Source organism: Etheostoma spectabile, chromosome 20, assembly GCF_008692095.1.
Source record: "Etheostoma spectabile isolate EspeVRDwgs_2016 chromosome 20, UIUC_Espe_1.0, whole genome shotgun sequence".
NCBI lineage: Eukaryota > Metazoa > Chordata > Actinopteri > Perciformes > Percidae > Etheostoma > Etheostoma spectabile.
Window position 1 is genome coordinate 22,231,752 of NC_045752.1, and position 26,478 is coordinate 22,258,229.

Sequence of the window (26,478 nt, forward strand, 5' to 3'; positions counted from 1 at the left end):
TTTTTGTGAATTAGATAATTTTATTTTATTTTTTAGATTCATTTTATTTTATTTTTTAAATCAGATTATTGTTGTCGTTTAATGTTTACAGTAGAACTTTACAGTTTAGTACTAGCACCCAGAGGTAGAGCAGACAACATAAAAGTCCTGACCACTGTAAATCTGTTATCCAAGCCTGCTTTTACCATAGTTAAGACTCACATGTGTAACCCTAAACATAGAGAACAGCTCGGAGGCCTCAACTTGAAATACTGTATGTAGTCTATCACTTTGCAGCGCTCGTCATGAGTCTTGATTGTAGTATTTCCGAAAACACCTGAAGGTGTCATGAGATAATCGCCTCCAACGGAAACCAGCTGAGAGAAAGGGTAGAGAAGACAAGATGGCGGAGTGAGTGGGTTGCGCTTTCCACAGACTGTTGCGACCCTTGAAGTTTGCTGAAAAGGCCCTTCAAGGACTAAAAAGATTGAAAAAAAGCAACATTGCCATCGGATGTTTAATTGAAAGGACCGTTTTTGCTACTCAACACGGAGGAGGTCCGGACATTTTTTTCCACGGCGGTCCTTGCGACAGCGTTAGCTTGATGCTAACGTTAGCCACCGTTAGATTTCTATAGCAGCTACGAGGTAGCTGGGTGGTTGTTGAAGGCCGCAAGCTTTTTAGTTTTGGATGTATATACTTCGATACTGACACGGCTTTCCGTGTTTCTCGGAGGAGGTTTTATTTGAACGAAAATTGAGTTTAGCTAGCTAGCTTATGAATAAAACGAACACTGTCAGGAGAAACTTGCTTGTTCGGTTATCTGTCGAGACAAACAGCTAACGTCAGTCCATACTCATCAGGACTCTGTATGCTCTGCTGACCGTCGGGCCGCTAGACTGCCACACACAGTTTCCTAACGTGAATCGGGTGGTCATCTGGTGGATATTATGGCGAGCAGCAGTGGGTCCAAAGCCGAGTTCATAGTCGGTGGAAAATACAAGCTTGTCAGAAAAATTGGATCAGGATCTTTCGGTGACATATATCTGGCCATCAACATCACAAATGGAGAGGTAACGTCATTCACTGCCTTACCACTTTTGGGGAATTTGGTAATCAGTTTTTCTACCGATCACAACGGTGGCTGAGTCAAAGTATTTGAGGCCGATAGATTGCTACACTGCTTTGTGAAGTAGCCTGCCAACAACGTCCGCTAGCGGTAAATTTGATGTAGCTAAGCTGCTACACGATGCATTAATCGGCAGTATTCGTGTCACAGCGTGTGCCACGATATGTCGTTGCTGTGTCCAATGTAACGTTGGAAATATAAATGTGATCTTTTGTGTATGTGTCCTTTTCAGGAGGTAGCTGTAAAATTGGAGTCGCAGAAAGCCAGACACCCACAGCTGTTATACGAAAGCAAACTGTACAAAATCCTACAAGGTGGTGTCGGAATCCCACACATCAGGTAACGTCAAGTGGAATTGTTTTCACGTTACCGACACTATATTAGTGTGGCCAATGATTATATATATGTGTGTGTGTGGGGGGGGGGGAAGACAACTAATGCTAAAGAGACAGCAGCCTTGTTGGCACTAGGCCTGCTAATCTCTGACATTACTTAAAACGCTATAGGAACGATATATTTTCCCCGAACGCTTCTCATCGGGTTTTCACTGCATACGTTGCTATGTATCTGTCTTGTTAAGACCCCGTCTGTGCACTTTTATTGTGATTAACAGCTGTTAAGGTTGAGGAAAACCAACTATATGGTTGGAAATGGCCGCTCCTCTTTTGTTGCGTTAGCTCCCAACATGTCTTCCCGTACCCTGTTAGAAAATGGCGGCCGAGCACAAGCGAAAACAACAACCCAAGCCCCACGGTAGAAACGTTTTCACCGCGTGATTTCAGTCCTAAATGTGGCCTTGTCTCAGCCTGTAACAGCCTGCCACACAACATGTTTTGTCGTGTGAAGTATCTGTTATGAGTGAGTTGTTGCCCAACAGAGCAAGTGGTAACGTTTGAGAGACACGCTGGGCCCTACATTTCCAAACTGTAAACTACAACTGTAGAATAAATACACAGTGCACTTTTATTCATAGTGTGCCGTTTGACCTGTTATGTTAATATTATGAATAGACATATGAAATTGACTTGTTACAGCAGAGGAGTTGCTAACACTTTAGGAGCATGTGGTATTTATCTATTTATTGGATACAAGGCTGTGTATGTGCCTCTATTGAAGAGGTAAGTAATAATGGTCACTGCTTGTGCAATGAACATAAATATGACTCTGTGCACAATATAACATAAATAGTATACTGAGGTTTCACATGTGATGAGAAGTCATGTGTTGATGTAGGCCTAGTATAAAACAAATAAGTTAGTTAATGTATGGCCGTGGCAGGATTGTTAAGTTTTGTGTGACTGAGATACATCAAGAGCTTAAATGATGTTAGGGTGACAGGAGGTGCAAGTTATAAATCAAATAATAAAGCAGGTTAACCCAGCTTTATTCGCTATTATCATGGTCCAGTTTGTGTGATTTTAATCACCTAACATATCCATTTCACTTATGTATTATTGGTAAATGTGTACATATTTTATATACTTAATACTATTTTAGAATAGTCAAGGACTGGCATGACATGGGTTTTTAGAAAGTCAAACACTTTGTGTGGTGATAGGAAATAATCATGTTGTTCATTGACTTTGTCACTGGTTGTTATACCAACCATAATCTGTCTACTGTCTTGTTCATAATTTGTTTGAAAATAGAAACTCTACCTTTTAAGCAGTGAAGTCGGCGGTGAAGCCGCCACATATTAAAATGTTATATTTGATCACATCCAGAAAACTTCATGGAGAACAATGAGGGCAAAACCGCACCACTGGTCAGTTTTAACCAAATATGCGCTGGCCCAGCTCAGCTAAAAACGCAACTCCAAAGCCGTCGGTGTGTTAGTGTATCATTAACTTACAAGCCTGCTCTTAAAGATGTGATCTTATCACAGGCAGCTGCCTTGGCCATGGACTCACGGCAGTGTGTCGTTGCTGTTTAATGCAGTGTTCCACTGCAAGATGAATATAGGGGGAAACACACTGGATATTTACCGTTATTTTTGGCATTCAAGTCTTTTTCTGGCCTGTGCAATAATATAGGAAACCGCTGCTATACAGATTAGTTTACACTGTTCTCTTGTTATTGGAAAGTCACCTTTTCATTAAGCATAGCTCATTTTTTAAGGAAAAGTATCTGTCTACCAGACAAAAAATACCAACATTTGACTGGTGTTGATTTTCCTTTGCCTGTTCTATATCTGGCTTAACAGCGCTAACATGCACAGCCTTATACAGTACAGCTGGCACATGGCTGACTAGAGACAATGAGTGTGGAGCCACGATGACTTGGTTGAAACCTGAACTCTGAACAGGCACACCTTTTACAAAGTAGAACTGCATTGTAAGGTGACCCTGTCATAGATATAAGCAACATGGGTCGGATGCCAATTGTGCATTTTTTGTTTGCATGTCATGGCCGTTGTAGAGTTCTGATGCTGAAAACACAAAATTCATTTTTTAGGCACCACAGAGTTGTAAAACTAGCATCGATCTCATGAATATGAAACTGTTATAACAACTTACAGGTTTTGAAGCAAAGCTTTTCCACCTGTACTGTAATGCAAGCAGGGACTGATCGTTGAATCTTTGCGCTGGTAATGCTGGCAGTGTTGCAGCAAAGTCTTGTCCAAGCCTGTTCAACCTGCTGATCCTGCTGCCCCTCCTCCACTTTGACTACAGCTGGGTCATAGTTGCAGTCTTTTCTTCATTCTTGTTCTTTTTTCACACTGAGTGAAACAGGTTCCTTTCTAATAATTGTTGTAAAACATGTTCTATTCATTTAACCCACAGATGATCAATGATAAAACACAGAAATAACAAAATAAAATTAATAAATTTTATCCTTCTTGTCAATACGTAAAAATAAAATGTGCCTTTTTGGGCGGTTGACTTTTGTAATATGAAGAAAATGATTTGCATTCAAATTACTCGGCACTGGCATAAACTATTAAGAATCAAAGCTATGCTGCTTCTGTGGTGTACTGTAGCATGCTAGAGGCCTGTACTACGAAGAAAGATTTGGCGTTAATGAGGTAACTTCAGGTGCAACCCAGGGTTTTCTGTATCCCGAGGGTTAAATCGCCGTGGTAACTTATGCTGAATTTATGCTTGATTGATAATGGCGTCACTGTTTGCGAGAGAGAGAGGTCAACATTCCCCGATGAGTATCTTTATGAAAGATGTAGGTTTTAAGCAGAGGGCATTACCTATAGGCTGTTTGTGTTTTACGATGATAAAAGTACTGATTATTTAATGGAGTCTGGTGGGTTTGGTGATGGTGGTTTTGCCTTTTAAATTGATAAATGTAAAAACATTCAAATGTTGGAAATTACAAGTGTACTTATGGTCAGATCTTGTGCTTGACTGATAAGGCAGTGATATTGATAACGGTTGTAATTTACGCATAACAGCGTCAGTTTTGTTTTTGCCATCCCTTCCTGTGTTTTGCCTGTAAAACTGTCTGTTTTCTTCATATTTATGTAGAATTCTAGTTTGCTCTTCTGATGTTAAATTTATGGCTCTGGTAAATGTTCGTAATTGGTCATGCTGTGCAAACACCGCCTCTTTGTGAACGCGTCTCTAGATTGGGAAGCCCTGGGTTGAGTGAACTAGTCGTTAACCACCATCGTGACACAGCTTATGCGGGGCCGTGGTTGTTAGGGTTAGTAGAGCAGGCAACTGAAAGAAATCCAGGGCATGTTGATCTTTATTCGTAGTACATGCCTCAGGGGCCATCAGCAGCAAACACATCAGCATATGCAACCTAACCAACACTAGCCATGATTTAGCACTGCAAAGGACATGTTGTTCTGGTATGTGCAATTACATGTTTTTATGGTTCTGTAAGTTTTCTGTAAATTAATTTGAGAGTTTTAGGGAACTGGGGGAGTTACATTCTTCTATGGAAATCTAGACTAATTATTGTTAATATTTTATGAGATTACAATATTTTTCGTTCTCTGCATGTAAAAATTGTAAAAATATAAATTAATAATTCAGTATTTCCCCACCAGCAGTTTGGAGAAGAATTTAAACAGCATTGTTTAGACCTTTCTATTGGGAAATAAAATTTACAAGTTAAAAGTTAAGAAAACAAACATGTCAAAAGGCCTACTTTGGCTCCAGCCTGGAAATCCAGTCCCAAATCCGAAAGCGTTAATGGTCTGGCATCGAGTAATTAAAGTCACCCATCTCGTGGTGCGGCACTAAGTACATATTTGAAAAATCTCACTGCACGCAATTGGATAACACTAGGACCAATCACAACACTCAGGGTGACGTATCCAGAGCCCCATACGCTTAGCTACCAGCGGTTGGCATCTGTTTAGCTCGCCTCTGGCCCGTCTATCTGATACACCGATGTGATTGGTGCAGCACGAATACAATGACATAGATAATGAGCAGCATTACTTGATGCCAGAGAAACTCGCTGAGCAAATTGAAATTGTGCTCTCGCAAGAACTTTGCATTTCCAGGGTGCTTTGGTGCTTTGGTGCTTTGGCTTTGCCTTACGGTGTTACAACACTTTGAACTGTGTTTTGGTGTCAGATTAACCTCAGAATTCACAGATCGAATGCTTGAACTAGACCTGTACCTGAAGTTACAGAATGTTACACGTGCCCAGACCAGTACAGCCACCACAGTGTTTGACAATAGCACAGTCAAGGGGCATGCATCATTTAAACGTTGCAAAGTTCAAGTAATTGAGTTGTAACACAGGCTGATTGATGTACACCTTACCTACTTTTAACTCTTAGACCAGGGCTTGAAGTTAACCTTTTGAGGCACTTGTCCTTTTAGACAAGTACATTTACGTTTCACTTGTCAATGCACAAAAGTGACTTGTCTGGGTAAATATTTTTTGTTTTGCTAATGCAGAATTTGAACAAACCGTTGAAAGCATTTAAACACTATCAACATTAAAACATTCCGGTTGAAACAGAAACAAATGTCATCATAGATTTCCCCTTCGACCAGAAAAAAAGATTGTCCAGAGTCCATAATATAAAGTAATATTAACACGTGGTGAGGCGTAATGCCTGGCGCATAACGTAAAGTAACATGGCATTTTATTTAGTTTTGAGTTTAAACTTGTCCAGTGGGGCAGGTACATTTCTCTTCCACTTGCATCATAAAAAAACTACTTGTTGCGGACAAGCCTTAATGTCGAGCCCTGTCTTCGACACTCTTAATCTGATAAATTGAGTTTTCTCTTTCTCTTAATGTCTTTTGCTAATGTAAAAACAACAATATGACATATGTTGACCCATTCAAAACGACTATCAATGTGTGCCTGACCTGTGTTACATTGGCTCAGAGAATGGGTTGTTCTCTCTTATGGTCATGGCAACTGCTATTCTAAAAGAAGTGCACTTGAAATTAATTCAGTTGTGTACCATAATTGAGTACAAAAAATGTAATTTTCACTTGTGGGATAATAAAAGTATGTGTTGTCTTATAAAATGCTGTAATTGTTGCCCTCATTGTATTGCTTATAACAACCCAGCTGTTGGAGTCACCAAAATATTGTAATTATCTGTAAAATACACCAACGTGTTGCTGTTGAAAAACCCAAGACCGTTGAATGTGTTTCACTAGCTTACCCTCATAGAGATGGAGGTGCTTAACACACGTCATAAAGCAAAATAGTTGTTTATCATCATGTTAGATGTTGTTTGCAGATTTTGTTGGTACTCTTCTGTACTTTAATGTGCTTGTAGGCTTGCTAAATCCTTTAAGTTTGCCAAGCTCAACCTCAGCTAACTTGTAGCAGTCTCTTGACACTTGTGTCTCTCTGTATCGCTGTCTGCCTACCTATGTAATTACCAAACCAAAAAACATCTGGATGTCAACAAAATGGTGCAGGCCAAATGCTCTGCTTGTGAAATGCCCTGTGTGTGTGTGTGGTAAGAAGCTGTACAGAGGAACTATTAGACCTAAGGGTGGACGGTGTAAACATTATAGAAAGAAAACTGGTATGAATTTGCCCTTACGGTACAAACTTTGAATAAACCGTGCTGACCGGTAGAGCCTTAAAGGTGCTCAAAGCAATGTCATGCGTGTTTTAGGCTACATTTGTTGTCACATACAGAAAACCTCTCACTATCCGTGAGCTGCCTGTCCCCAGAACACACTGTAAAAACTGCGGTCTCTGTAGACAGCCCAGGGTCTACAAATGGCAACAAAAACAAACTGTGCCCGCCTGCCCCACCAAGCATACACAAACAGTGTTCCAGCCAATAACTGACAAGAAGCATTTGGGGATGGGGGGGGGGGGGGTCAGTGCAAAAAAAGCACAGGAGGGAGGGGGTTGGGATGAGGAGAGCGTGGGGCAATAGTCTCGTTTTGTTTGAAAATACTTCAGACGACAGTAACGTCACCCAACATCGCTGAGCACCTAATTATGCTTGACCCAAGGGGGGGGGGGGGGGGGGGGGGGTAGTCTGGCATTAATTCTCATCAAAGTAAAACAATGTTTCCTATTGTTGTATTGATAATCCTAATCCTTTATAAATGTGCATTACCACTTCTTTTTTTATTTTTATAAAAGCCTGAAAGATCAAAGTGTTGAAGTTGGTTCTGCCAATGTGCTGTGATCCGTTCAGATTGAACACAGACACACCCTTATAATGTCACTATTTTGTTCCCAGGTGGTATGGCCAAGAGAAGGACTACAATGTCCTAGTCATGGACCTGCTAGGACCCAGTCTGGAGGACCTCTTCAACTTCTGCTCTCGCCGCTTCACCATGAAGACAGTTCTTATGCTGGCAGACCAGGTAGCTAACACTCAAACACATCCACCTGTATGAAATCTTCTGAATCAGTGAACGTGCTGAGAAACACCGTTCTATAGGAGGGTGTGCCAGCTGGTCTGGTTTCTAAACTACTAGCTTTATCTGGGAGTAAATATGAACTTTGCTTTGGTCAAAGGTAAAGAAGATTTTTTTTTTTTTTGAAGTTAACTTTTTGCTGAAATTCTATTTAATAGGATTTCATGTGGCCATACATGACACACACACACACACACACACACTACTGCCTAAACAGACTGACTGGTCACTGGTCACCTTCCGTGGACGTTGTTATGACAAGTGCGCTTATACATCCATGGGGCAGTGTAATTCAGAGAGCCGGTTCAGCGTAGATTAAACACAGCAGCATTAGTCAGGCATTAGTAAGAGGGATCGAGTGACGTTGGGCCTGAGTGAAGCAAGAGAAGAGAGGCACCGCCAGTGAGCACTGTCAGTCTCAGCGTAGTGGCTGTGTGAGGGGACAAGAGGTGGCACAGACCTAAAGGCAGAGGCATGTAAAGTAGAAAAGTGAGTTAATAGTAACCCCAAAGCTTCTTAAGACACTGTGGCTTCATCTGTTAATACTGTCGATAAAGTGAAGGGCATCACGTGGTGACGTGGAGTGCACACAGCACACCTCTAAGTTTGCACTCTTTTTGCGGTTATGTTGTGGCACAGAGTGACATTGTGATTGGATTAATCATGCAGCCCTAGTTTTCACAGACATTTTGACATGTCATGGCAGGAAAGCAAAGGTGTAACTAAGGATGTTAAAAAAGGGCTGTGCTAGCAATGATGTTATGTAAGCTGCTTCATTGGCTTAGCTAACTTGGATACTTCAATCAATGTTAGGTAATCCTGGGTTTTTCATGCTGTAACATGTGAAAATGTCCTGTGGAAAAAGGCCTACTGGGGACTTTAAATGACCCATATTTGTTAATGACACTGAACTTCTCAACCTGATGTGCCTCTTACATCGCTGGACAGGATAAGCTGTTTGTTCACAAGTTGAATTGATGGAACAACTTTCATTAAAAATGTAAACCCATTTTAGCAAGTTATGGAAAGGATGGTAATTAACTTTGTGAAATATTTAACTGTGGCCTTCTTTTCATCTTCAGATGATCAGCAGAATTGAGTATGTACACACAAAGAACTTCATCCACAGAGATATCAAACCAGACAACTTTCTCATGGGCATCGGCCGTCACTGTAACAAGGTAAGACCTGTCCAGGTTCTGTACATACTTTAACTATGGATGATCAAAGCTATAGAGCTGTTGGCAGATGTTGGACAAGTTAACTTAACAGTCCTGCTCCTGAGCCGATCTACAAATTTAACTTTAGTAATGGCGATCTCTCCATATACTACACTTGCTACCTTTCCATGGCTACGACTAGACCCACTGTTGCTGCTGTTTCAGAAAAACCATGAATTTGGCAATTGGTCCATTGCATTTTTTGTAAGCCTGCAAATGGTACCAAATGTCATACTTTGACTGACAGCAACATTAGCTGGGCCGGGCACAGCAACAACCAATAGGGGTTATCATCCCATATGAAAAAATAGTCTAACAAAGAGAGAGGACCTAACTAGAGCAATTGTATTCAATTCAAATGATGTTCTATCCTGAAAGATGTGATTGCTGTAAGGGCAGTGGAAGAGTTCTGGAAAATGTAAGTGCTACATTCATGGTGCAATCGACGACAGAAAATGGCTTTCCACAGTTAATTAATATACTCATTTGTCTTGTGCTTCTCAAGTGTAGGTTTTCTTAAAACTAAAATCAGCCTCATCAATTTCTATCATTTAGTGTCAATATGAAAATGTTGTTTTGTTAAGGTTTCCATAATGTTTCCAAAGTTTCACTGCCATATATTTTATAGTCTTTAAAATCTTATCACATCAAAGTTTGTGGATGTACGCCTGCATGTAAATCTGGCATTTTGAGTGAATATTGATCTCCTAGATAACAAAACTGACATACATCAAAATTCTTTTTTGATGTATGTCAAAGTAGCAGGCACCCCTCTATCAAAGACTAGAGGCTATTTTGGGAGTATAAAAAATAAAGTTATGTAGAATACTTTGTTCAATGAAATAAATTGCTACGTGATTAAATATATTTATTAGATAAATAAACATTGAATGAAATACAAATACCTTCCCGAAATGAATAAGTAGGCAACTAAATAAAAAATCCAAAAGTAGTTTGACAGCAGTTCTCTAGTGGTAATTACTATGCATTTTGTGTTTTAATGTTTGAGGTGTGAAAAGAACATTTTAAATAGTAGCTGAGTGTTAACTGCTTCAGCTGAGAAAATAATATGGGAACTACCCTTTGAGTCGGTCCACACTGATACCAATCTAAGTCTTTTCCAAAAGTTCACCATCCACTGTTAAAGATAAAAAATTAAAAGATAACGTATCTTCAACATAATATCCAATCCCCCAGTGATTTTGTGCAAAGGTATACTTTTGTTGGAATCATGGCCAAAAGGATCAAATTAAGACCCTAGTTACGTAAACAGCTTTTTCTTAAATGATGTTAATACCTCTTCATCATAAAGACGATTGTTGATGTAGTGTAAAGGTTGCAGGGTGGCGTAGCCCAGTTTTTGTGTACCGGATTTTTGCTGAAGAACTGATTCTGCATTCTGGACTATGATGCTGGTTTTCTAGCTACCCACACAAAACAAATATTCAGCGATATTGCCTTCTTGTGATGTAATTTGTTTCCGTCTGGTCAGAGGCGTGTGTGTGTGTGTTCAAGTTGCCTGAAATTAAAATAGAATATTCTGTGTCCGTTATTTTGAGCCCTTGCAGACAGGCAACGTCTGGCTAAGTTAAAACATGGGATATGTATTTTACTAACTTTCAAAGAATGTGTACTCTGCTGCATAGCAGGTGTGCTACCTCAGCCCAACCTCCACTGATGTTTCCCGCTTGTATGGCAGCCTTGCTGCAGCCAGCCTCTCATCTCTGACACTGCAGTTTAGCTCCGTTTGTTTGCAGATAAGTGTTGACCTCAGGATTCAGGATAATTTGGAATTCTTAAAATATAATGGAATTGTATTGAGGATTATTCCATTCCAAAAATCAGTAGGAAACGTGGAATGATGAATTGAACAGATGACCTTGTTTCCTGTAGGAGTTGTTTTCCAGCGCCGGTGCTGTAGTGTAAATCCGCAAGTTTGACTTTTTTTTTTGTTTTTTTACACCGCCAGAAGATATTTTGCATGTCTGCTGACACAAGAGGGGCTCTAGACAAATCAGTACACAGTTGTAGATGTCAAATTATGGTTTTAAAATCTTCAAGTCTTCACAAATGTGTGTGAGGTCAGTGGAGATTATTTATTTTACAACCGTGTGTGTGTGTGTGTGTGTGTGTGTGTGTGTGTGTGTGTGTGTGTGTGTGTGTGTGTGTGTGTGTGTGTGTGTGTGTGTGTGTGTGTGTGTGTGTGTGTGTGTGTGTGTGTGTGTGTGTGTGTGTGTGTGTGTGTGTGTGTGTGTGTGTGTGTGTGTGTGTGTGTGTGTGTGTGTGTGTGTGTGTGTGTGTGTGTGTGTGTGTGTGGTGTGTGGTGTGTGTGTGTGTGTGTGGTGTGTGTGTGTGTGTGGTGTGTGTGTGTGTGTACGTGTGTGTACGTGTGTACACACAGTTTAGGCTATTTGCCGGTGAATAAATGCTACAACTCCTTAAGACCCAAACTAAGTTCCCATGTGTTGCTTGCCACCTGCTGATTAAAGTGAAGGGGGTTAGCGCCAAAGTTAGACCCAGGCTTACTTAAAGCCCTGCCACACCAGGGAGACTGTCAGCTGTCGGTCCATGCTGGGCCGACAGGGAGCGTCCGTCACCCTAGTTTTTTGCTGCGTGTCCTGCAGCGTTGCCACGGTTTAAAAACAACAACCACTTTACAGTTTTTGAATATTCCCTCTTAAAAATGTATAGTTTTGAACTATACAAATATCTTTTTTGCACATTCTATCCATAAGAGGGTAAACGCACAAGCAGAGGTGGAAAGTAACAAATTACAATTACTTTGTATTTTGGGTACTTTTACATTTTAGAGTAGTTTGTAAAATCTGTAATATGTTACTATTGAACTTTGCTACATTTTAAATCAAATTTAGTTTTGAGTCAAAAACAGAAGAAATTTAAAAGGGCTCTAACGTTTTGGCAAAATATCTGAAATCAAAATGTTGTCGTTTTTTTTTTTTTTTGCTTTGCCCTTAAATCTCAAAAGATCAATTTCATAAAATATAAATCAAATATTGACATAGGGATCAATATAAAGTATATCTCCTCTCGCTGTTATCAAAGTAACTATATGAATGAACCCTAAATACATTTTATATAATTACTTTTTACATTAGTTTTTTATACCAGTAATTTTACTTAAAAGTTCATCAAAGTGATCATACTTTTAATTCAGTAGAATAATTTTGAACTCTTTCCGCCTCTGGGTACAAGATATATTTATTTTAACATGTCTTATCAGCACCTTAATTCTTGTGTTCAATCGTTTCATCCCTGACTCTGGGATGGCGAGTTTTTTGTGTTTGGGGAGATTTTTATAGCAGCTAATCATTTAGCAGTGGCATTGTTAAATGCATAAAAGGGAAACCGAATGGGTCATTTTACGGTTGTGTAGCAGAATTTGCTCAATTTACTTTTTAAATTGTTTTCATACTTTTACATTTTCTAGAGTGGGATTGCATAATACCATGTTACAGAAGGATTAATCCATCTTAAAGCAAATCAGAGCTCACTGTGTGCTATTCGTAGTTGGCCTTAGAATACTGAGCAGCTGTCTTTTCACACACATGCACATTGGCTATCAGCTGGCCGATGGCTGTTTGTTCAAGTGACGCTGTGAAAATCAAATATGAGGCAGTGCAAAACACTTGATCAGTCAGCTATTATTGGCAGTAGTTTCTGAAGGAACGGCTTGGTGTTGTTGGTGCCCTAAAATGATAGTGAATTTAGTCGTGGTGTACCAGAAAACCGGCAATATGTCTGTTCAGATTTATAGGGACAAGATAATTTTATTTTATTTATAGTATCAATTCATAATAGTTATCTAGAGACACTTAACAGATAGAGTAGGTCTAGACCACACTCTATAATTTACAAGGACCCAACAGTTGTAGTAGTTCCCTCCTGAGCAAGCATAGTGCGACAGTGGCGAGGAAAAACTGCCTTTTATGGAGAAACCTTGGACAGACCCTGGCTCTTGGTAGGCGGTGTCTGACGGGCCGGCTGGGGTTGAAATGAAGAGTGGCAATAACAGTCACAGTAAATGATAATGTTGTTTGTAGTAGTTTATGGCATAGTAGGGCACTGCACGGCGTTACAAGGCACAGCAGAGCATAGCAGGGCACCGCAGAGCGTGGTAGGATGTAACAGGGCATCGCAGGACGTGTAGTGGGACCACGGCGACCGCTGCCACCATGATTTTGGAGCCTCCCTGATCCAAGGAAACATGCTGGGGAAAAAAAGAACACAAGGACTCTGGGGAATGACTCCCCAGAGCTAGGTTAGTAACAAGCATTTCTGGGACATGGATGCACACAAATGGAAAGATAATGGAGAGAGGAGCTCAGTGTGTCAAAGGAAGTCCCCCGGCAGTCTAAAACTATGACAGCAGAACTAAGAGAGACAGGGTAAAGAGAGGAACCTGGTCGGGCTGTACTGCCCTGTCTCCCTCTAGTTTTATTATATTATTGATTGTATGGTAAATTCTTCCGACGACTATGAAGAGAAAGAGAAGAAGTACTCATAGACATTGTATGTCACAGGTACGTCTGACGTACCAGGTTAGGTTGTATCTTAGTATTTAATCTCAATAAGATAAACCAATCATTGAATAAGGAACGGTTGAAGATTGGGTGTCGGCATATCCTTGGTGACAGAATTTGAATATCACTTTAGTAATTGTAATATTAATATCACTTTGTCTTGTGCCAAAACTTCTAATATGTGCGTCATTGCTTTCATATACTGTGACAAATTGTGCAGTAATATCTTTATAACCCCAATCAGCACCAGCTTCGATGTGCTAGTGCTGATATTGATATTCTTTGGGCAGAAAGATGCGGTTCAGTATCTTGTTGCCAAGTGTTGCCTCTCAACTGTTAAATGGTTTAATTATTCATGTTCAGCGGTCACTTGCTCATGTGTCAAGGTTGAAGCCTTGGGTTGTAGTGGGCACACGGCTGTGTTTACCTAATATATGTTAGCTATCTCACCTACCCTCTGCCCCTGGTTTTATCGCAACGGCTACACATTCTTCAATTGTATCTCTGGCTCCGGTTAGTACTGGGGATGAGTACGGCTTTGAGTCTCAATACTCCAGAAGTTAACACTATCTCTGTAAACAATGTTCTGGTATCCTGGCCCAAAGCAGTGCGAGGTCCTACATTTGTAAGCTTGTCTTTGTAGAGCTACCTTGTCCCGACGCTGGGGCTGCTGCATTGCAAAAGTTTGAGTTGATAAGTCATTACAAGGCATCTTAATGTGATACAGGTAGTAACATAGTCTATTAGACTATTTACAGGTGGCTCATTACCCATTTTTCACTTATACTAACTCGACTGTAGTACAGATTTAACCCCTTATGTCTGTCTAGCCGCCTATGATTGACGTTTTTAAACAAGAGGCAGGAACTTTTTAGTGGCCTGTGAACAACTTGGTTATGATAGTCATCGACTTCATTCTCTAGGCGCTTGTTAAATTTTTCTTTGTTAGCAGATATTTTATATGCATTTGTTTTGCTGGTGGAGGATGGACAACCATGGGCTCTTTACCATCTGCTGCTGAAATCCCCTCTATCCCCCAAGTCTTTTCTGAGCCATGGTGTTGCCTGTCTGCACTGGCCTTTATTGTCACTGTCAGACATGATATTAAAGTTTCCACATCTCCACGTTTACAGAGACACTTTTGGCTTGTTGTTACAGGGTTGATCTTACCACGGTTGTCCTGACAGAAGAAAATCACAATCATGTGGTTTCTTCTAGACTGATGGCCAGAATGATCATATCTGTACCACAAAGATTTAAAGTGGATTTTTTTTTTAATATGTAGGTCCAGCCTTGGATGTGCCTGTCCCACCTGAAAAAGGCACTGTTAGTTGTATCTAAGGGAGAAAACCATGTGGGTGCAACCAGAAGTGCCTGTTGTACTCATGCTAACTGTGACTGAAGGTGGATAGCGGCTGTGTGATTTTTGACCCCTGCCCCTCTACTGTCTGCCCTAGTGTTTAGACTCGTCAGTGGGGAAGAGGAAAAGAAGCTTGGCTGTTAGCTCTTCTCAGGACCCATCTTTCTCAGGATTAAACCAGGTGTGACCTTTACCACAACACCAGCTGCCTCACAACAGCAGTTGTCGCTTTGCAATCATACCTAACTACACTGGTTTAAAGTGAATCAGACCACCAGCACCCATCTTGCACTCACAATACCCAATGTTTGTACCCCCTACCACCCAGTGTGCACTTCATTAAAGTGAGAGAGGAAAGCAAACCCATCAGCATTGCTTAGGGAGTAGCTATTGTCCCTAGGGAGTAGCTATTGTCCCCATTTGTTGTAATAAAGGGTTCCAGTCCCTCTTGCCTACATTTAAATGCTTGTTTTTAATGTTTGTCCTGATAGTAGTGAATGCATTCATCCAAGTGGAATGCAATGATTCAGTCTGTAGTAACTCACATTAAACCAAACTCAAACCTGATCTCTGAGCCAAGGCAGTGTGGAACTTGATTTAATCTACTTGTATTATTAAATAGCAGCGTAGCTGACCAAAAGTAAGCAGTGTGGCTCCCAGAACTATTTAATTTACAATTATACCGATAAATACAAAACTTGTGTACATGCCATCGAAAAGGAAGGGCTCAAAAGCTCTAATGAGAATGGTATCATACAACTTATAGATGACCAACAATAATATATTTGCATGACTGTGTCATGAAGTCCCAGCCGAGCTGCATGTTAAAACAGAAAATAACACACACAGAAAGCAAATTGAGTTTGCCATGGGTGTGTTCAAGGCACCCTCCAGTGTATTTTGACATTTTAAATTTTCTGGCTATGTTGACTTACCACACTGTTCATTAAATATTTTTGACAAATAACTTAATTTTGTGCTCAGAAGTTGTTGCTAAAAATGGGATTAGGATTTATGTCTATAGTAGAAGCTGCAGGTCATACGTCACCCTCCAAGATTGCGCAGTTGGCTTAGTTAGGGGTATTGGCTATTGTAACTTGTTACATTAGCTAACTGATGAAACTTTGGTTTCCTTCACCTTAATTCAGTGTTTTGTGTTATTTTGATAATAGCCTTTGTGAATGCGTTGAATGGATGCAATCAATGCAGTGGATTACACAAAATCCCAACTTCAGAAATGTTACACTACTGTCTCATGCTGTCTTCTTTATTGCCTCGACCGAAATGTTTGGATGTTTGCACCGTGCACCAGTCTTTTACAGGTTCAGTTACCGGGGAGCAGTGTTGTAGTCAAGACCACCCAAACCGTGAACAAGTTATAACCAAGACCAGAGTGTATCAAGGCTGAGACTCCCACACTGCATGACATGATAAAATGCTAACTATAGGCACTCCTCAAATTCATCTGAAAGATCCACATCCCCTTAAAAACACCCACATACAACAAATTTCTTTTCAGGATAAATAGATCATATATAGTGGTCACTGTATCGCAATAATCAGCCACTGAATTCTGAGGAAATAAAGAAAAAATGGGTTTCAGTTAATTTAGAAGGCATAATACTGTAAAAATGCTGTTGAGTCCGAGATGAGACCAACTCTTCCAAAAAATGTTCCCAAGGCCAATCTCCAGTACTAGCGCTGCTAGGAAACACCCAGGTTTAAGCCCAGACACAAAGAACCTCGCCATGCAGCAACAAGAGAAAAGTCCTGTTAGAGAAAAAACCTTTTTAGATGTTCTAAATGGCTCACATTCTAATATTCAGCGGCAGGGTATTTCACTATTTTCAGTACACCTGCCATGACGTAGCAGGCACGACACCCAAGTCGAGGCTACATAACGGCAAGGAAAACCGGTGAAATACACTCTGGTTCACAGGGGAAAAAATCAGGGGCAGACTTTACCATCAGGCAATGTAGGCAACTGCCCGGGGGCCCCAACTACAAGGGCCCCAAACAGCTATACATTTATTATGTTATGATGTGAAAAATATTGAATTGTATAACTATTCTAACTCATTGTTGCGCAAAATAAGTAATGGCTAACTTAGCTTGTTTACTTTATTTCTTTACATTTCTGTCACCCTAAAGCTCCCGCCGAGCCCTCTTAAACACATCTGTCAGGAAGGGATGTCCCAAACTGCTTATTATGTATTTATTTATTTATTTATTAATTAATTAATTATAAAAATAACTAAGTCAACAAAAGTAACTGAAATGTACATGTATGTCTTATTCTTAATCCATTTAATTTAGTGCAGCAAATAAGTCTTTTCTCTCAACAACAAAACGGTTATCTGTAGGATCCCAACAAGCCCTAAACTAAAAAAAAAACTCAAGTTCCGCGCTGGACAGCAAAACTAAACTTTGTTGACGCCTCTTGCGCGTAATAGTCAGTCTTTTGGTTTTGTTCTCCTGTTCTGATTTCGGCTCCAGGGAATAACAGCCAGTACGAGAGGTTTGGCGGTGGGATCACGGTAGAAGTGTGGAGAATTGGAGTAATCTGCTTCTGTTAAATGGATGACTAAGGGCTGGCAAGCTACGAGACACTCTCTGGACGGACACTTGTGAGAGGCAGTGCGCCATCTTGATGTGAAAGTCCCGGCGTCCAGGCAGTCTGGAGGTGTGTTTGTAGCACAGGGCTGTGTGATTTATAGGTGGTGATCACTTAAAGCTGATGTAAATGATCAGAGGAAGGTAATCTGGGTGAATGCCAATCCCTGATCAGTTTTAAAAATACCCATATTGGCTATAATCTGGTATTTGTAATCGGGATAGGGACATCCCCATTTTCAGTTTAATAAAGTATCAGGGTTAGAAAGTTACATTACGGGGGTAACAGTAAACATTGTTTTCCCTGCAGTAACTTTTTAGTGTTATGACTTAGTATGACAAATAAATATATACAATTTGAGTTCAAGTGGCTGTTCATGTAGGATATCAACTCATGCTTGTTGACTCCAGGGAAATGAAGATGTTTACACTGCATCCGTGTTCAGAAACACACACACAGTGAAATAATTCACAACGCGGATATATTTATTTGTGTCATGGTCGTCACCTAGATACAAAGAGAAGCTCAGCTTCTGTGAAGCTGCTTCATCAAAGTCTAAGCAAACTGTCACTTTCCTTTTTTGTTGAAAAAATATCGCTCATTCATCTGCTTCAAGTGAAAATGCTCAGTTACATGATTTAAAAGTAGTTGCTTATTACTGCCAGAGTTTTGAAGGACTTTTCAAAAATGAAATGTCTGACCAACTCATCAACCTGACCTGGTGTCAAATTCAATTAGAATCAGCCCCACTGGACTTTCAGCAGGCAGTTGGTTAGCAGTAAGCAAAATACTTGATAGTTTGAATGTTTGATAGTTGTGACAAACCTAACCAGTATTTTACTCCCTAATGTCCCTGTCTGGAAAGCATTAACTGGATTTTCAGTTTTTAAATCTGGATTTACTTCAGTTGTTTGTTTCACATGAGCTAGTGAAATTGTACAAATGAAATTACCATTTAGCAGCACTGTAACTACACGTGTAGCGCTGTAACAATTCCAAATTTGGCTATACAATTATCAGAAATACTTGCAATTAACAATATAATTCTTTCATTCAAATTTTAAAAATAATTATTTGTATATTAATTCTTTTAGACAAATTAAAGTTTTTAATGTATCCCAGAATACATCTTTTGGTTAAGTCACTGTTAGATGAAGTAAACCAGGCAAAACATTTTAACCTTATCAGGATGTTTGGAGTTGCTATGGCAATAAGTGACGGCCGCTGGCATAGCTTTCCAATTGGCAATAGTCAACACTACAATGTTGTTGTGGTATTGATATTGATGTAATTTGGCCCCAAATATTGTGATATTCCATATCGCCCAGCCCTACACATATCCCCGTGGAACTGAGCTAACACAATGTTTCCGCTACAGTGTTGTCATTTACGGTAACGTTACTAATTCAACAATTCACAGTAGTAGATTAAACACAACAGGCTAACGTTACATTACTAAAATGCGTGCTTTCGTGGATTTTTGACGTTTCAAGGCCAACTTGACTTGCAACTGCGGTTGGGTTGTCCTAATAGGATAGCTAGTGTTCTGTGACACAACAGCGTGCACGCAGGTATTGTAAACGTGTTTGATGGATGCAAACCAGTGTGAACCATGTCACGTATAACGTGCTTTAATGTTTTAATTGGGGTTAAACCAGGGAACCGCGATTGCGTGCGGTTAGACATTAAAATGCATGTAGGAAAGCTTTCACTTAAGAAAGCATAATAAGTAAAAGATTGAAAATGTAAAAGATTGACTGGCTAATATGGTGACACACTTCAGGTGTACTGGGGAGGAGATGCACCTTAAATCGCTCTAACGCAGTCTATTTACACCAGTAGTTTATCTTAATTTACCGGACTTTCAAGACACAAAATGTCTAAGCGGCTACACTAGATTGTCTGGTATGGTCACATTTGGTCATAGCATGTTATATTATGCATGGACAAGGAATTTCAATACATTGTGCAAGGTGACAGTATAATATTGTATTAGTTTTCATGATGTGTTCACTTAAGTGGGTTTGAAACACTTTTCCGATAGGGTTTCTCTATAATAATGCATCTAGTTTGAGAACAGGGGATTTTCAACCACTGGTTGTGTTCCTTTTGATAGTAACTAAAGGGTTGTAAATCAGTTGTTGTCCTTACTTTGGCTTTGACTGTGTTCTGCTTAAGTGTAGGTTGTCACATCAATAGTTTTTCATGGCAGTAGAAGCCCTCTCTTGTATTAGAACACTTGTGAGATATGACCTTCATAAGGGCTCAATTCACGTTGATGATTTAATAAAACAATCACTAAATGCACTAGTTGTAAAGATCTTGTATACCTTATATTGACCAACACCTGCTGTTAATTTAATAGCTCCAGTCTATAATGGCATAACTCCTGGATGGTAGTGTGTGTGACATTTATCTTAAAATTAGATTCAACTGTTAGCAGTGCACTGCAGAGGTGGGCTCTGATTTTATTATACATCAGAAACAGATTTTTCAGCTTTTCAGTGCTGGATTTGGCAAACATTAACGAGCTAAGGGTTATGGAGCAACAAGGCTTGTCTTAATGATTGAGGATGTACGCAGATGGAAAAGCTGTCACAGAATAACATGAAGGCAGAGCCTTCAGCCTCAGTCATTCCCTGCCCTGTTGAACTCCTGTTATGCTGAAACAGGTACTCTTGCTGCCGCTCCCAGTTGCGTGTTTTGGCCTAGAAAGCCCTTATATAGCCAGGTTGTCTGGACGTTTCGATTCGCAGTTGGTACATGCATGGTGAGGTTGGGATGATTTTAGGTTGCCTTTTTGGTCTGCTTGTCCATGAAGTGTTCAACTTGTGCCTGACCACGGAGTATACCTTGGATGTTTACAGTGCTCTAGTGTACGAGCAATAAGAATTACAAATGACATCTGTCATTTTAATTGATGACTCTGCAACACTGTTACCCACCATAACTCAACCTCTACAAATGTAAATGTAAAGAAGTGGCATGTCAATCAAAATGGCCGACTGAGAAACATAGTTTTAGGAAAGCTAAACTGCAGCTGCTAAACTGGACAAGTACGGCACCCAATACATTTTAGGAAGTTGAAACTGGGCAGCTTGAGTCGAGTGGGAAACGAACCAACCTCATTCAATCTACAATGCATTAGCACAGTGCTAATTGTATTCAGCTGCTGAATCTTTTGTATCCAGAAATCATAAGTTAAATACCATCTTTCATAGCCTCTTTACTAAACTGTTTTTTCATTAATTAATCAGAGCATTTGACTGCATCTAACACTGTAATGACAAATGTGTGAATAATTATATTAACATTTTGTATATCTTGTTGTATACCTATTTTTTCTTTCTTTCTTTTTTTTTAACAACCTGAAAAGGTTCTTTAACACTTAAAAGAAAAACAACAATGCCCCATCACTATTATACTGTACAAGGGGAGGTCAAATCTGTCTGATGCAGCTTTCTCAGAACTCAACTTAATTGTGTAAGACTACTGTTACCACATTGAAGCTATAAGTGACTTTTATTTAGTTGTTGACAGGACACTTTCCCCCTGTGCATGGTAATGCTGTAACAAGGATCTCCTTAATCAATGCAATATTGTTGAGAAATACATGTTATGTAGCAGGACTCAGCTAAAATTAATTAAAATCTGTAATTTTGTGCATTGTCATTTCTTATTAACTTTTGGATTATCATTGCTCTTTGGGACGTCTCCGAAAAATAACAACCATGTGTTCTCTCCCTCTCTATCAGTTGTTCCTTATTGACTTTGGTTTGGCGAAGAAGTACCGAGACAACCGAACACGACAGCACATCCCCTACAGAGAAGACAAGAACCTGACTGGCACAGCACGCTATGCCTCCATCAATGCACACCTGGGCATTGAACAGAGGTCTGTGCAAATGTTTAATTTCATTAAATTCATTTGGATTCATTCATCAGTTCAGTCATTTAATTAGATTCTCAAGGACAATTTTCCAAAGAAAATCAATGTCCCCCTTTTTAGAATAAATGTTTCTAGAAATAAAACTAATAATTAAAATGGTCTTGGCATCTGAAAACACGGGAACTGGTTTCTCAGTTAAGCTTAGCAAACTTTTGGAAGTTGCTCTTTTTCCTGGTCTAACATTGGTGCAACCAGCTTCTCACTAAATGTTTCATTTTCCATTACAGTAATAAATGAAATGTGTATATGATGTATATAATGCATATTTATGAATACAAATACGTTAAAGAGGCAGTGACTATTATATTTGATCAATATTGTTATTGTGTGCAGTCGCCGTGATGACATGGAGTCGCTAGGCTATGTGCTGATGTACTTCAACAGAACCAGTCTGCCGTGGCAGGGATTAAAGGTATGAAAATATAACCAACTGTCACATCACAATGTCTTTACAATTAAATAGTCCCTTCTGGTCTGGCTGCCAATGCCGTTGCTATGGAACACTAGCAAATTTATCTTTTTCATCATGGGCTAGCCTATTTATTACATATTTGTCTATTTATTTACATTAATTTGTATGTTCCCGGTTATTGTGCAACCACAGAAACTGTTGAGCATCAGTAGGATGACTTTGAAAACTGCTTGTAGCTTTTGCATTTCTTGTCTTGATGGGGGTTTGTTGCTTGTATTAGCAAGGACGTTGCTCCACTTTCTCCGGTCACTAAGTTTTGGCCGCCAATAGCTCTGGAGGGAGGTTTTGCACTTGTGGCAACTCAATGGCCGTAATCTCTCGTTTCAAGACCCACGTCCGATTCAGTTTCTGAATCATGGGGCTGCAGAGGTAGTGGTTAGTGTATTTCTGCGTTCTTGCTTACAAATTCTGGGCTACATTGTTGCAAGATGATTGCTCTGTAGTGTACCTGTAACACACAGCAAATAACATTTTCTACATTTAGGCTGTAATATGGGTCATTTACAGTCAGGATAGCCAAAATACCACTATATATTTAAAACTAGGTCACTTGCCAAACCTTGTTGGCCCTGCATTTCACTTCTTTTTCTAACTTAAGTCATAAGGCTAGTGCGTCCATGGCTAGGTGGGAGAGATAATTCTCTGTGGATGAAACTGGCCAGGATTGTCAGGTTATTCATACATAAATCCGCTTGTTCTCTTTATTTTTCTCCAGTGGGTTATTGTGATTCTTTGTATGCTCATTGAAGGCCAATGTTGCATTCCTAAGGCTGTTTTTGTCCCTCTTTTAATGATGAATGACGTGGGTTTGAGCTTCCAATAGCCTTCATTTCCTCTGCACCCAAAGTGTAGTTGAACATCAAACCACACTTTGTTTACTGGCCCCTCAGGGGTGTTGGGATCCAGCACTGTTGTCGAGTTGAAGTCATCTTCTGATGTTGACGCAACGGTCATGTCGAGTCCCTTCTTCCTGTGTTTTCACAACGTCTCTGTCTTTGAGGAGACCCAAGGACCGACAGAGCTGTGGGTCATTGATGTAACGATTTTAAGTTGAACACAGAAACCAACGTAGCTGCTCAGGCCTTTGAGGTCAAAAGGTCATTGACCTGCTCTTTTGACACTGTCTTGAGGTCTAAAACTACACCTGTATCCATGCACCAGTCACAGCCAGCACTTGACGGCCCATTTTGTTTGCCTAAGCGTGTTCAGTTAACTTAGTTTTTTCTCCAGTTGGTCGACCTCCTCTTTACATAGCTTTGCATGTCATTTAGCAGGTGTATTTTCTTCTGGAGATGGGCAAGTCTCAGTCCATTCCTCTATTGTCAGGGTTACTAAACTACTACAACGGCAGCCCGTGAGCTCTGGTGCCAAAATTGTGATGCTGCAGAAATAGTAACTCAGATGCTGCATTTATGTTGCAAAAGTGAATGTTGTCAGAGTATAAAAAAAACAATGGCATGGTAGTATGATAATACTAGCATTGTTAATGTATCTGTGTGTTTTTCAGGCTGCTACAAAGAAGCAGAAGTATGAGAAGATCTCAGAGAAGAAGATGTCCACCCCTGTTGAGGTCCTCTGTAAGGTAAGAAAATGTTAAAACAGGCACTGTGGTAAGGGATCTCACTCCACATACTTAATTTTGAATGAATTCGTTTTTCCAGGGTTTCCCAGCAGAGTTTGCTATGTATCTGAACTACTGCCGTGGCTTACGCTTTGAGGAGGCTCCAGACTACATGTACCTGCGCCAACTGTTCCGCATCCTTTTCAGGTACACATGCTACACATACATAAGGCAAAATGCCATTTTGCTGTGGCCAGTCTTGATGTCCGCCCTTGTTCAGGTCTGTCATCTGTGCTTCTTCTGAGAAAATGTATAAGAGCGAGTTTGCTTTTAGTTATTAAAGTTAGTTATTAAAAGCTGCTCCAGTTCATCAGTTTTTGTTGTCATTCCTCTGTTTGTATACTGCTATTTCTGTTGTAAAAATACATGAACAAAGCAAGCTACATTAAGGGAAGACTGATTTCTGTGCCATCACCTCTTCTTGTCTAACTCTGCCCTCCAATCTCTTGCGTCTTTCCCTTATTCCCTATGTTTCCTATGTCCTTCCATAACCAATTTCAAACAGCAGATTGTTGGGATATTGGGATGATGTGGTATTTCTATCTATTTTAGGACTCTGAACCACCAGTATGACTACACATTTGACTGGACCATGCTGAAACAGAAAGCTGCACAGCAGGGGGCCTCCTCCGGGGTCCAGGGCCAGCAGGCACAAACCCCCACAGGCAAGCAAACTGACAAACCCAAGCCTAACATGAAAGGTTAGTAGCAAACAGCCAAGCGACGTTTTTTTACAGACACCAATTGCTCATATATTCATTCAGTATTTTATTTAGGACTATTAGACATTGTTTTATTCCCTAACCTACACCCCAGTGCCACTTTTTTTTAATAAACAATAAAACACCAAATTGGAAATCAAAAGCAAATAAAGCTTCTTATTCCGGTTGGAATGATGAAGCCAAACAGCATTAAAAGTTTCAGGAGGCACCCTAAAAGAACAGAAAATCCCAAATAAAATAATTGATACAATTGGTCTGTCTTGCAGAAGCAAAGACGTCCTTGGGGAATTTGACTACTAACTTTGCAACCATGCTATTCTGACCTTTTGTTGGGACTGGACAACAAGCTCTCTCTGTTGGGACAATGTTTTAATGCTGACCAACTCACTCTGATTACACACCTCTGACTCTTCTGTAGTCTGTCTTTATTAACATTCCCTCTCCAAACTGGATCATGTTGAAAATATTTTCATTGTTTTCCCTCCTTACTTAACACTTGTTTTCCCGTGCTATTTGACTGTGACATTAATGATCCATACCTGGTGTCAAGCAGATGGAGACTAGGTGTGTCTTATTGGAAACGGCAACCTGAGGAGTATTGGTCCTTCAGGACTGGAATAAAGGGTATACCCATGATGTCACTGTATGTGGACGTTTCCGCTGTCACTCTACTGGGTGGCAAGTCAGGTCTGCCACGGTACAATCACACAGGAAACAAAAAGATGGCAAATGCCGTAAAATGGTAAAGAGCTGTTGTGTAATTCGCCAAATGATTTGAAATAATTCAAGCACAAGTTCTGACAACTAATAGAAGAGAGACAACTTGAAGTGAAGTGAGTTTTTGAGAGGCTGTGTAACGTTGACTAACCAAGCACATGGTTTTCCAAATGAAACATTGATTCAGGATTGTGCAGGAATATACTTTTTAGAGCGTTGTGTTTTTGGTAAGGTCTAAAAGTACAGCATGGTAGTCAAGCAACACCAGGAAAGACAGTCAGCAATACATTCAAAGAAGGGGTCAGCATGGAAAGAGCAAGGGCTCTTTTTTTTTTTTTTTTTTTTTTTTAAAGATTAAAAAGTTCTCTTTTGCAGCATTTAATTAAACAAATGCTTAAAGACATTTAAACAGTTTTTGTTGGCTTTTGTGTTATTCTAAACTTTGACATTAATTTTACCGCAAATGCATCAGTTCCAAATATTGATATCTGGTCTCCTTGATTACCGATAATCGGTATCAGCCCTTAAGAAAACTCATCAGTCAACCCATATTTTTTTGAAAATACTTGTTTACTAGCCAACCCTAAAACGTAACTTAGAAGGTTTGACAACTCACTGTAGCTGTTGGTTTTTCCGGTCGCCGACGGCTAGCCTGTCGAAATTAGTCGAGGGAGGAGAGTAAAGATGGAAAGCTCCTAAAGCTTAGTTCCGTATGAATGCACGGATAATTTGTTGTTTTGTTGTTAGTGAAAAACAATATTGGCCTCATTTAAGAAGGACATTTCATCCTATGGTGTCTTTTCCCTCGCATTCAGAGATCGACTCTTGTAACCGGAAAACAAACCGCAAAAGTGAGTTATTTTTAGCAAACTCTGAGTTTCCCTTCGGGGATCAATAAAATAAAGTATTTCTGATAAACTAAATATTCTCAATGCTTGTGTTCATGTGTAGAGCCCCTGGTGATCCTTGGAGCAAAGTCTCATGTTATCAAGCTTCTTAGTGTTTTAAAAATAGTGATTTTGATGCTATCGTAGTAGTGCCCCTAGCACTCCCATTCAAAAGGCCATTTGACCGCAAAACAATAGTACGGTAAACCTTTACAGTGGCGCTTCTGTCCTAATTGTGCTTTTAAACAAAAGTTTGACTCGGGTCCAGTCACAAAAAGACCCTAGGTTGCATTTTGGCGAGAGTTTCACTTAAAGGGGAGTGGAGCACCGAACTCCAGCTGACCCCAACTCACACTGCAGTTTTCACAACTCCCAGCCAACTCTGGGGTCCGTTTCAGGAAGGAGTGTTAACAAACTGAGCCTAACCCTGAACTCTGAGTGGA

General features: G+C 40.0%; 1 protein-coding gene and 1 long non-coding RNA gene across 5 annotated transcripts in view; one reads left to right on the top strand and one right to left on the bottom strand.

The window, feature by feature from the left end:
* The first annotated feature begins 316 nt into the window (after nt 1-316).
* LOC116670683 (casein kinase I) overlaps nt 317-26,478 on the top strand; it is a 35,150-nt gene continuing 8,988 nt past the window's right edge. Inside the window, exons 1-10 of one of the 4 annotated variants that reach the window (XM_032501316.1) lie at nt 317-1,052; nt 1,341-1,447; nt 7,752-7,878; nt 9,015-9,113; nt 15,151-15,234; nt 21,423-21,562; nt 21,950-22,028; nt 23,596-23,670; nt 23,750-23,856; nt 24,262-24,415. In XM_032501316.1, coding sequence (XP_032357207.1) covers nt 930-1,052; nt 1,341-1,447; nt 7,752-7,878; nt 9,015-9,113; nt 15,151-15,234; nt 21,423-21,562; nt 21,950-22,028; nt 23,596-23,670; nt 23,750-23,856; nt 24,262-24,415 — 1,095 coding nt within the window. In that variant the 5' untranslated portion in view covers nt 317-929. Of the gene's footprint in view, nt 1,053-1,340; nt 1,448-7,751; nt 7,879-9,014; nt 9,114-15,150; nt 15,235-21,422; nt 21,563-21,949; nt 22,029-23,595; nt 23,671-23,749; nt 23,857-24,261; nt 24,416-26,478 lie in introns of those variants that run through there. The other 3 variants (XM_032501315.1, XM_032501317.1, XM_032501318.1) reach the window with 3 other exon arrangements.
* Nucleotides 6,301-26,475, bottom strand: LOC116670685 (uncharacterized). Its single transcript, XR_004327093.1, has 3 exons — nt 26,417-26,475; nt 7,722-7,724; nt 6,301-6,311 (listed from the first exon to the last, which is right to left on the bottom strand). It is a non-coding gene; the product is annotated as an uncharacterized LOC116670685 (long non-coding RNA).